This window comes from Ranitomeya variabilis, chromosome 2, assembly GCF_051348905.1.
Source record: "Ranitomeya variabilis isolate aRanVar5 chromosome 2, aRanVar5.hap1, whole genome shotgun sequence".
Classification (NCBI taxonomy): domain Eukaryota; kingdom Metazoa; phylum Chordata; class Amphibia; order Anura; family Dendrobatidae; genus Ranitomeya; species Ranitomeya variabilis.
This window is the reverse complement of record NC_135233.1, coordinates 871,089,439-871,102,229: the sequence shown is the minus strand read 5'-3', so window position 1 is coordinate 871,102,229 and position 12,791 is coordinate 871,089,439. Positions and strand designations below refer to the sequence as shown.

The window sequence follows — 12,791 nt, the reverse complement described above, 5'->3', positions numbered from 1 at the left end:
TAAAGTATCTGACATGCTCTCCTTTATGTTTTTTTGCAATCAAATGAAGCTCCAATCTTCAGAAATCGTATAATTTCTTAAATTTAATTACAAATCTTGTAAATATAACTGAGTGTATATTTTTAGCATATATAATGCATGTATTCAGTAAGTGTATACTGTATAAGTTAGGTTAATTTCTAATTATGTATGAATAATAAGGAAATAAACACAACATTACCTGGATAATGTCACTGTCAGGCAAGTAAATCTCTTCTAACAGCCACACATCACCATGATTTCCATATAGGTAGGTCACATATTCTATACCATCGTTTCTTAAGACAGCCACATTCAGCTCCATGTACTTTGCAGCTCCATACATGTGGTACCAGAACCTGAGGCACTGGTAGCCAGTGAAACAATCAGCAGGACTCTCCAACCTTGCCAAGTCTCCGTATTTTGACTTCTCACCATCAATGTAGAGATAGTATCCATCTGAAATGATAATCCAAGTATCACTTTGGGGCATGGAATGGTTCTATTTTTGAATATAATTTGTAATTTTATAGAAGAAGACCAATACCTCCTGTTGTGTGGTCAATGGAAGGTCCAGTGAGTTCAGATGGTGTAGCACCTCTCCAGCGTATCCAGTCAATATTATCTGACTTTGATTGTTTCCAGTTACAGAAACCAGAATCAAAAGAGCAGCCTATGTCACATTCCCCTAAATATGGAAGAACGAACACAAACACATATCAGTATGTCATAACTGTGTGCAATTTACAGAAATTACAGAAGGTTAAAAAAGCGATTAAACTCTTTAGCCTTGTATTTTTTAAGTCACTTTTCTTTCTTGTCTTATGGAATTTGCATGAAATAGCATTTGCTGTTCAGGAATTTCATACAAAGTCTAAAATTTATTTAATCATTTCTGTCTTTAACATTTTTTGCAAAAAGTCACACACTTTGTTCCAAAAATTGTGCAAAAAATCTTAGTGTATATAAAGTAAGAGACTAGAGCACATTCACATAAAATGTTGTGGCTTTTTTAAAAGTCACAAATTATAAATTAATTGAAGACATATAAATACCAAAAATCACACCCATGTTGGAAAGCTAAAAAAAACACATACAAAAGTGAAAAGGTAGATATACGGCACTCTTGAAGAAAAAAAATTTGGAGCTCAAAAAGAATTCCACCCCATGCACATGAAGAGGATAAGTGATACTTGGCTTTCAAAAAAGCATAACAAGTCTTTATTTAGGCAATCTAAATAGGTCAATGACATTTTGGTCCTATGACACGGGCCTTCATCAGACACTACTTAGTGCAGAAAAAACATATGGTCAAAATATGACCGAATACATGCGTAAATAAACAAAACATGGAAAATTCATATGCATATGCATGTCATACATTAAAAGTAATTTGTAAACTTAATTACAATTATCACAAAACGGTATCATTTCATATTAGAGAAGAAAAAAGGAAAGAAAAAATAAAAAAACACATATTATGTCCTATGTGAGAGATATATTTATTCACCATTATCCAAATTTAATAAAGAAAATTGCTGAATTAGAGAGAATCATCTCTTTTTAGCATTAATCCTATACATATGACTAAGATATGTCATATTAGTTTGTTATTGACATGCTCAAAATAATAACTATATAAATAAACAACCATGTCAGTATAATGGAAAAAAAATGAAAGGGAACAAGCATTATACAGTACAGAGTGTTTTATAGCGAAGTTATTATATGTATGAGACAAAATCATGTTACTTCATCCCAAAAATATATATTATATGACACTGGGAATAAAGGAAATAGCCAAAGTCCTATGGTACACTGCAGTATAAGGCTATGAACACACATTGAGTATTTGCTAGCAGAAATTTCTGCAAGGTTTCTACATCTCTTGGCAGAAAAAACCTGTGGAAAAAGCGCACATTTTTGGTGCGTTTTTGTATGCATTTTTGTATGCATATTTGTACAATAATGAAGGCTTTTTTTAGCTAAATAAAGATATTTTTAAAAAAGTTTTGTGATGTAATTTCTTTGTTCAACACCATCTTTCTCACGCTGAAGCAGTGTGGCATCAGGGTAATGGGATTAGGGCTTGGTGTCTGTAGCTGTCATTGACACCTAGCTCTAGTCTTAGTAATGAAAAGGTGTCAGCCCGACACCCTCATTATTAAGCTGATAAGTAAACACAAACACACACAAACATAGACACACATTGTCACCAGCCTATGTAGGAGTGTTAACAGAATGAACCTACATAGGGTGTAACCAGACAGCAACTGTTAATTTTAAAGAAAAAAAATTAAAAAAATTACATGGGCTCACACGTAATTTTAATAACCAGCAGAGAGGAATGCTGATGGCTGAGGTTTGATGTTAATATTCTGGGAAGGAGCCAATAGCCATAAAGGTTCCCAGGCTAGTAATATTAGCTCACAGCTGTTAACTTAGCCTTTACTGGCTAGTTTATAGTGGGACCCCATAAATAAATTGACATAGGGTATGCATATAAAATCTAACCAGCAAAGGCTAAGCAGACAACTGCAGGCTGGTATTAATAGCCTAGGAAGGGGCCATGGATGTTGACCCCTTCCAGACTAAAAACATCAGCTCTCAGCCACCCTGGAAAGGTACATCTGTAAGATGAGCCAAATCTGGCACTTAACCTTGCTCTTCCCACTTGCCCTGTAGCTGTGGCAAGAGGGGGTTCATATTTGTGGAATTGATGTCACCTTTGTATTGTCAGGTGACATCAAGCCCACAGGTTGGTAATGGAGTGGTGTCAATAAGACACCTATCTATTAGTAACCCCATAGTGATATTGCATAAAAACACAGACACCCAGAATAAATACCTTTATTTGAAATAATGACAGACTCTTTTAATGAATCTTAATTAAACCATACTCACTGAACGCCTAATCCACTGAAGCCAACGTCTCCTGCAGCAAAAATAAAATAATAAACCACAATATTCCTCACATGTCTGCAGAGAAGATAATCCATAATGTCCCACGATGATCCTGATCACTTTGAAAGCAGTCACTCATGTGACTACTCTCAAAGACAGCCGGCAATACACTGACAGGAGGTAATCGCTCCCACAGTGTATCACTGTGCTGCAGTAAGAGAGGTCACTGGAGTTCATCAGTTGATCAGCTCTGGTAATCTCCCTTACAGCACAACTGCCGTGTGAGAAAGTTCTCATGCAGCGGTGGTGTAAGTGAGACCGCCGGAGCTGATCAGATGATGAACTTTGGTGACCTCTCTCACAGTAGCTAAGTGATACACTATGGGAGCGATTACCTCCTGTCAGTGTACCGCTGGCAGCCGGGAAGAGCAGTCACATGTCCCAATGTGAATGTTCTACACGTGAGATTGCCATGGGACACACGATCGGGATTAAATAGACTACGGTGGACAGGTGAGTATATGTTGTTTATTATTTTTGATTATCTCTAGGAGACGAGGGCATCGGGGATTTGGTGAGAATAATTTTTTTTTTTATTTGAATGTGTATGTAATTATTTAACCTTTTTTTTCAACTGTGAGCACAGGTGCTGTCAGATGAGACTACATCTCGCATAAGTGGCACCTGCTGTCACTGTTATCAGTGACAGCAGACGTAGCCCAATGGGAGCAGTAGTCTCATCAGCCCTCACCTGCTGACCTGTGGTAAGCTTTTACCGCAGGTCACTGCTGTGGGTCACAGTGAAAGCTGCGGGGTCACGATGACATCTGACAGCATGATCCCACAGTGCTCTGATTGACAGTCCAGGGCAGCATGACAACAGGTCACAGCTGCGGGGTCATGCTGACATCTGACAGTATGACTCCGCAATGCTCTGACCGACGGTCTTACCGGTGGTAGTGTTACTGCCTATAAGAACCACCGCGCCAGTGTTTCTCACGCTGTCACAAAGATGACAGAGTGGGAAACACCATAGGAAGCCAGTAAAACACAAAACAAAAACTCAGCAAATCCGCAGCAAACCCGCAAACATTTTTATACCTGCTTTTTTGCTACGGATTTCACTGACTCAGTTGAAGTTAATGGGTGAAAACCGCTGCAGAAGTGCAAAAAGAATTGACATGCTGCAGAAAAATGCACTGCAAATACTTCAGGAAATTTATTGATCATGTGCACAACACTTCAGGATTGTCATTGAATTAGCTAGCATAAGGATTCCATAGTGTTTTGGCCCATTTCCACATGGAAAAAAAGCCACAAAAATGCATCAAAAATGCACTGTGTGCACATAGCATAAAGGAACATTCCTCCATATTCTTGTAGGGAGATTATTGAAGTTTCATGCACTTCTGACAAGAAACATGAATAGTCAAAAGTCGAGGTAGATGAGCGCCCAGCACTAGGCTATTTGACTCGCCATTGTAAATACCTTACCCAATACCTCGTGTTGCTCTCGTTGCAATCCGATGAGATTTACTTTCATCTGCCTTGAAAATTCCCTTTCATTTTCTTTTGCCATTACCATGACCTGGTTATGAATTTATACAACTCTTCGTTTGGGCATGTCCATAATTAACTACTATGACTAAGATCTTTGTCACACGTATAGGATAAATACTAAGACAATTCAAAGAGATTATTTTCTCTATTTCAGACATTTTCTTTATTAAATTTAGACCATTGTGACTAAATATATCTCTCAGACAGGACATAATAAGTGTTTTTTCCTTTTTTTACTTCTCTGCTTTTTTCTCTAATATGAAATGATACAGTTATGTGATAATTGTTACTAAGACATTTACTTTTAATGTGTGACATGAATATACATATGACTTTTCCATGTTTGGCTGATTTACACATGTATGCAGTCATATTTTTACTATATATCTTTTAGCGTCTGATGAAGTCCCATGTCACAGGGCCAAAAAGTCATTGACCTTTTTGGATTGCCTAAATAATGATTTGTTATGCTATTTGTAGTGCTAACAATCTCTTATCTTCTACATAAAAAATGTACTTTAAAAAAGACGCAAATTAAAAGACGAATTAGGAATAAATTAGTTAAACCTAATTTCACAAGAATAGTATAGTTATGGAAATCTTCAACAGATTCCATAGTTCTTCTTACCTTGTGTAGTTGAAACAATTGGTTTTGGAGTGATTGTAGGCTTATCTAAAAAAATGAAAGCATAATATTATTGATCTAAAAGTTGTTTAAAAACAATGTACCCTTTACTACTGTAATTGTTCACTTTCAACATAAAACAATTTTAATTAGGTCCTGGCTATTGAATATAATACTTTGGTTGAACTGCAATATATTAAAGAATCTTACTGTTCAAAATGTGGTAATCTAATTTATGTTATATCAATCATCACTTTATTTTAAGTTTTATTATTTACATGAAAAAAATTGCTACTTTTATTCAACGATGTTCTTTTTCTTGTAGTGGATGTTGGAAATATTGGAGTGGATTGTAATGTGTTGCGACATGTCAGGATGAATAAAGCAATTATAGTAGATGTTACGGTGGATGGGACAGTGGTAGGAGGTGTAGGTATGGATTGAATAGTGGTAGTTGTAGTTGTAGTAATAGTAATTTAGTAGTTTAGCTAATAGTAGTGGAAACACTTGATACTAAGTTGATAAAATCCATAAAAAAGTGGAAAAATTATCACTCATGTTTTTAATAAATACTAGAGAAGAATCATCAGTGCTAGCCTTAGGCTGAACTTTTGCCATGGAGATCCATCAACCAATCTTTACGAATCACATGTAACCAAATTCTGATTGTAATCCATAGTAACTAGAGAGGTAGAAAATATTGTACAGATAATGTGCTGCTCACTTATTTTTCAGATTTAAAATTTTTGGGAGCATATTAATTTTTAACAAAATTCACTTAGTCATAAGGAGCATATTGTATGTACCAGTTCCAGCTTCTTAGCTAAGCTAATGGATATCTTTGCATAGTGAATTCTTCGCAACAATGAAAAAGGGGGCTGTTGTGAATTCTGTTCTCGAACTCCCTCCTGTGGTCATGAATGGTACTTCGGCGAGTTCTGTCCATGGACTCCCTCTGGTGGCTGTGAGTGGAGCTGCTGGTTCTGAGGTTCCTTCCTCAGCTGACCTCGTTTAGTCCTAGGCTGGCTGCTCTATTTAACTCCACTCAGATCGTTACTTGATGCCAGCTGTCAATGTTCTAGTACTGGTTCAGATCTCTCTTGGATCTTTCTTAGGACCTGTCTACTCCAGCAGAAGCTAAGTCCCTGCTAGTTTATTTGCTGATCTTTGTTTTCTTGTCCAGCTTGCTATCATGATATTGCCTTGCTAGCTGGAAGCTCTGGGAGGCAGAGTGGCACCTCCGCACCGTGAGTCGGTGCGGGGGTCTTTTTGCACACTCTGCGTGGCTTTTTGTAGTGTTTTGTGCTGACCGCAAAGATACCTTTTCTATCCTCAGTCTGTTTAGTGAAGTCTGGCCTCCTTTGCTGAAACCTGTTTCATTGTTATGTTTGTGACTTTCATCTTAACTCACAGTCAATATTTGTGGGGGGCTGCCTTTTCCTTTGGGGGAATTTCTCTGAGGCAAGGTAGGCTTTATTTCCTATCTTTAGGGGTAGTTAGCTCTTAGGCTGTGAAGAGGCATCTAGGCAGAGTTAGGTACGCTCCACAGCTATTTCTAGTTGTGTGTGATAGGATTAGGCTTGCGGTCAGCAGAGCTCCCACTTCCCAGAGCTTGTCCTGTGTGATAGTTTAACCATCAGGTCATTCCGGGTGCTCCTAACCACCAGGTCCATAACAGGGGGCTATCCTGGATTTGAAAATTCTGATATAAATATAGAAAACTAAAACATAATAATGTTTTAATTGGGAAAGCATCCAAAACTTGTCTTGTTATAATCATTCAGCTTTACATGACCACATACCCCTCTGCACTCAATTGTCTATTGTGTCTTGTCCAGCGCAACCTCTCTGTCTGACACATCAAAAATATAAATAACTGCCTAGTAGTATGGCATGCTTCAAAAAAGCCATAAATCCATCAGAAAAAACATGGAAGCAATTAGCCATAACAATTTCAAAATTTTATTAGAATATTTTAAAAACAATAATACATAAACATATTCAATGATAAATACAAAAAAGGGGGAAGGTAAGACTATACAGAAACCGCCAAAAACACTCACAGTCTAGAAAGATTGCATTCAGTAACAGATATAATGAATGTTTTACCCGAGAAAAATGCGCAAAACTCCAAAGACAATGTCTCCAATTAGTGGTATATTATACGTAAGAAAAGAGGCTTGTGCAAATAGCCCAAAGCAAAAAAGGCCCTACTTCCCTATACTAGATGTATGAACTCCGTGTTTAAGAGCTTGTCCTGTGTGATAGTTTAACCATCAGGTCATTCCGGATGCTCCTAACCACCAGGTCCATAACAGGGGGCTATCCTGGATTTGAAAATTCTGATATAAATATAGAAAACTAAAACATAATAATGTTTTAATTGGGAAAGCATCCAAAACTTGTCTTGTTATAATCATTCAGCTTTACATGACCACATACCCCTCTGCACTCAATTGTCTATTGTGTCTTGTCCAGCGCAACCTCTCTGTCTGACAGATGCAGCTTGTACTCTGCCTACTGGACAATTAGACAGAAAGGAGGAAGCTTGACTGCAAACAAGGATGGAGATTAAAGCATCACAGTAAGGCCACGTTCACATGTTCTGTATTTGGTCAGTATTTTATATCAGTATTTGTAAGCCAACCAAGAGTAGGACAATCAGAGGAAAAGTATAATAGAAACATGTCACTAATTCTGCATTTATCACCCACTCCTGGTTTTGGCTTACAAATACTGATGTAAAACTCTCACCAAATACTGAACGTGTGAACTTGGCCCCAGCAGCTATCTGTTCTAATATTTCCCAAACCTTTAGTCACAAGAATATATAGGATTGCCTTGATCCTCCACTTCCTAAACCAAATTCTACCTAGATAATAGATCCGAAATATGCAGTTATCTAGTGCATGTAGCCCAAACATCAATGTGCCATGTTTACTGTTCTGAGTATTCAGTTCCTTAACTTTCATTTTTCTCTTATACTCTGAAAATAGTCACTTAGTTATCACTTTATTAGCCTTTTATACCTTCACCTAGTGTCCAATGCATATAACATTTATCGTGTTCATATAAATATCATGCAGTAAAACCATTTACCTGGTGTAGTTGAAGTTGTGGTTCCTACTGTGTCGCGACCAATAGTTGTAGTAGTAATAGCAGTTGCAGTGGTGGTGGATTTGGGTGGACTTGTGCTTTTTATTTCTCCTAAAAAGCAAAAATAACATTTATAAAATACAACATAACATATTTAATAATATACTATGATAAAAATGAATTAACTTCTTACCACAATTAGCTTCCTGTCTCCAATCGCCAAGAATGACTCCCATTGCTTCACATGCTGCAGCATAAAATTCTAGTGAGCTGCAGAAATAAGTATCATCCCCTCCTGTCGCACATTGGTCATACACGCAACTCTCAAAGTATTGATATGGTGGAATGAGAGCATGACACTGTGCAAAGGGGCCATTGAGCAGCTTTATTATTTCACACTTAGCCTCAGCTTCTTGCTCTATGCTGGGAAGGCACGTAGGTGGAGGAGGAGGAGTAGAGTCACATCTACAGAAATATAGATATAGGAAAGTTAGATCTCACATTGCAAAAAAATGACTATATGGAAAAGTGAATGGACAAATGGACAGATAAGATAAGAAAATACTCACGGCCATCCATCATCTGCTACTCGCCAGCTGTTTCCAAAGTTATTGACATCAGTTACAATACTGCCATTAGGTGTTGTGAAGTCATCAAAGCGGTTATCATTGTATGTGCCACCCAATCCACACAATTTATCTTTGTATTTCTCACTCACTATAACAAATAATTCATGATCTCCATTGAATTTAATCTGGAGTCCAAAGTGGGTATTAACTACTACGTACTGGCCACTTCTTATGATGCTTACGCCAAACACGTCAGCAGGGAGAGTAACTAAAACATTGTTGACCTGCAAAGCAAAGGTAGAGGAGAACTATAATTTTTAGCTATGACAACATTTACCTGAATAATAACAGTGCCAACTTTATTCTGGCCATTTGCCATTTGAGCTGTAAATAGTAATATTACACTATTTTTTTTACAAAAAAATATATAAAAAGAAAAAACTTTTACAAATAACTAACTAATATTTAACATTTAACAAAAATGTTGTTTCGTAAAAAAATTGCAAAAATGCAAACTGATATTGTCCAATACAATAACAGAAAGTTGTCTCCTTTTATGACACAACAGCTGAATATCCAAAAACATTACAACACTTTTTTCTCACAAACGTCAAGCTATCTGGTATAGGGTAACTACTGAAAATGTAAAATATATATGTGCAATGTTTTGAACATATATGTGGCTTTTATGTATTAGCAGAATTCTATGGAATTACAGTAAAATCTGGGTAGACTTGTAATGAAATAATGAAACTTACATGCACAATATTGTTCTTCTCGATCCAGATGTGCACACCGTCCACAGTCAGAGCAACCGAATTTATGGCTGTCCAGCTTGGGTTGCCTCTGTGTTCATTGCGTGTGGTGACAATAAAGTTGTGAGATGTATTGACACAGGTCTCTGATACAGTGTAGTTACAAGATCCTTGGAAATGGTGAAGTGTGCCATCAAATGTGGAGTAGTGCGGGTCACCATAAATGTGACAAGTTGCATTGCTTGGTTGGTAGCAGCCCAATAATCCATTTTGCACCTTACAGATTTCATCTTCTGGACAAGACATAGGTAAACAGGAGACCATGTTGTTATCCTGACATTGACATCTCCTCTCACAGTTTCCTTCAATGAATTCATCACCTCTCTGTAAAAAAAAATCAGCAATTGCTTAAAAAAATTCAACATTTTCTACAAAAAGCAGCAGAGAAGTATAAGAAGCAAAAAAAATCAAATATTCCGTTAGACACTTACATTATAATACTGGTCTTTGTACAAGCATCCACATTGTGATTTAGAAACGCAAATTCCTCCACTGAGAATGTATCCGTCTTTACATTCACACCCTTCCACACATGGAGAGGTGCATTTCTCTGGAGCCTGTGGATCCAAGCAGGTTGCTGGACATGCAGTCATACATTCCTTGTACTCGCTATTGGATATTGGACATTCTATACCTCCTGTTAATTCCAATGCACAAAATTTACCAAAATTAGGCTAAGTTCAGATAGCCATATAAAAACATCATCAAATTTTCATACCGAAAAATGTAAGATTTCTCATCTAGTTTCCATTCGGCATTCATTTTTATTCATCAGCAGTGAATAAAATTTACAAGACCAAATACAGTTCTCTATATGACCAATTGCAATGTACCCGTAGAAAATAGATGTTATACGGCTAATGCACATGGGATCCTATTTTTTGTGCACCCATATACTTGAATAGAAGAGTTTCATCTGAAATATGGACGGGACTAGCACATGCTGTGATTTTTTTCATGTCAAAAAAGGTCATCTGAACAGCCTCACTGAATAACATTGGTCCTAGTGCTGACCGTGTGATATTTTTTTCCCAGACAATAGACTTAAGCATATTAGAACTTAAGATTTCAACACTTTTACACTTTGTACTTACCGCAAGATGTAATGTTTCTCCAGCTTGGGATGGTGACTCCTTGTTTCTGACAGGCATCAGCATATGCTTCTAAAGCACTGCACAAAATATCTTTGCCTCCATCTAATGCACAGAGATCAAACACACAGCTTTCAAAGAAACTCTCCGGATTGACAACATGGTGACATACACTGAACAGATCATCTTTACTTGTTAGAACACCACAGAATGCATTGCTTTCATAGAGGCTCTCATCCTCTGGGGGACAAGTTGGCGGTGGAGGTGGAGGTGGTTGATCTGTGCAGGATGGGTCATTTTTGTCATAGACTATCCAACTGTTTCCTAATTCATTTGAATTTTGGGCCAATTGTCCATCGGGCATAAGGAAGTCATCTGGTCTATGATTGTTGTAGTTGCCGCACATGCCACAAACTTCCCCAGAGAATGCATCAGGTATTTTCAATTCCACGGAATGATCAGTGTCGTAAGCAACTCTAAGTTTGAAGTCAGTTTCTAAAATGACATATCTTCCACTCATTTCCACTTTTACTGCACCTCCATTCAAAATGACAGGAAGAGTTTTCCACAAGTCATCGACCTGCAAACACATTGATGATTGAAAGAGTGATGTATTCAGTAATAAGCAGACATGTACCAGCAAATCAATGTTATATTGAGTATAAATGCAGACATCTTACCAAAATGCGGGAGTTTTGTTTGTTCACAATCTGTATTTGGTAGCCATAGACATCAACAATCACTCTCTGCACATATGAGACAGATGGATTTCCCCTATGTACATTCTTGGCTTCCACATTAAAGTAAGGTAATGAAGAGTTAGTGCATAATTTAGAGAGAGTATATGTGCACAGACCCATGAAGTGATGAACCTGCTTGTCATAGGTTTCGTAATGAGGGTCATTGTGGACTCTGCAGGTACCGTAACTGTAATAAACACAGCCAGGGATGCCATTTATCACTGAACAGTATTGGTCACTTCGACATGCATCACTCTTACAGATTAGGCTGCTTCCAGCTGAAGGACATCTGCATATTGTGGAGCACGTGTCATCTGTCCAAAATTCAGACCCAACAGGGTAATGCTTATCATTTTCCCAACAGCCACACTGGAGACTGGGCACACATTCCTTGTTGAACAAAACGTAGCCAGGATCACATATGCAGGACTCGGTGCAAGGCAGATTGCAATAAGATGGAGATACTGGATTCACACAGGTTGCTGGACAGGCAGTCCCACATGGTTCATAATGGCTGTTTTCTGGACACTGGAGAACTGTAAAACGAAATTAGAAATATATAAGAGTAAAAATAAAAACATAAAGGGATAACCACATTACCTATTTATTGTCGTTCATGTAGTTGCTGATACTTTTGGTGGGGTTTTCTTCTATGTTTAGTTCATGTAGTTATACTTAAACAAAAATAGACTTTGAACATTACAACAAGCAAGCAGAGAGTGTAAGAGGGTAATCATGTTGTGCTTACGGCAAAAAGTTTCATTTCTCCATGGTCCTATCACAACCCCGTTAGTTTGACAAGACTGTGCATATGACTGAAGACTGTCACAAAGTGCACCAGGATCCAGATTCAGTTCACAAAGGTCATAGAAACAGTTATTAAAGAAGACCAGTGGATCTACAACACCATGACAATCTTTAAATGGACCATTCTCGTCAGTGATTAGTCCACAGAAGCTGTTGCTGGAAATTATGACTTTCTCATCATCTGTGCAGGGAGGTGGAACTTCAGGTCCAGGAGTACATCTGTGACAAATTCATAATTGACACAAGTTATAATATTTAATAGAGATCTAAAAATCTGGGACTGAGAAATCCATATGCTAAATATTATTTTATTAAAACATAGAATATTAAAGGCATTGTCCACTTCTGGTGAATTATTTGGCAATCACTGCAACTTGCCAAACCCTAACACAACCCATACAATTTGCATGGTTGCAGTCGATTGCAGATTAGAATCTCTGGTGAGTCTCTCGATGTTTTATTGAGAGTGGTCCCTGAGACTCTAGATTGTACGTGACTGTAACTTTACAAATTGAATACTTAAGGTCATGTTACAACTGCTGTAAACGGCAAGCGGAGCCAAATCT

The 12,791-nt window shown here is 37.5% G+C and overlaps 1 protein-coding gene across 6 annotated transcripts in view; it reads right to left on the bottom strand.

Moving 5' to 3' along the window:
* The window catches only part of LOC143808059 (IgGFc-binding protein-like), a 210,735-nt gene that overhangs the window by 176,734 nt on the left and 21,210 nt on the right, over nt 1-12,791 (bottom strand). For 3 of the 6 annotated variants that reach the window (XM_077290315.1, XM_077290316.1, XM_077290317.1), the window contains exons 17-27: nt 12,167-12,444; nt 11,359-11,954; nt 10,682-11,258; nt 10,019-10,224; nt 9,531-9,911; nt 8,773-9,056; nt 8,397-8,668; nt 8,207-8,314; nt 5,111-5,155; nt 566-706; nt 221-477 (exon numbers count right to left, since the gene is read on the bottom strand). The exons of 1 other annotated variant lie outside the window; for it this stretch is intronic. In XM_077290315.1, coding sequence (XP_077146430.1) covers nt 221-477; nt 566-706; nt 5,111-5,155; nt 8,207-8,314; nt 8,397-8,668; nt 8,773-9,056; nt 9,531-9,911; nt 10,019-10,224; nt 10,682-11,258; nt 11,359-11,954; nt 12,167-12,444 — 3,145 coding nt within the window. The remainder of the gene's footprint in view (nt 1-220; nt 478-565; nt 707-5,110; nt 5,156-8,206; nt 8,315-8,396; nt 8,669-8,772; nt 9,057-9,530; nt 9,912-10,018; nt 10,225-10,681; nt 11,259-11,358; nt 11,955-12,166; nt 12,445-12,791) is intronic. 2 more of the 6 variants (XM_077290319.1, XM_077290320.1) reach the window with 2 other exon arrangements.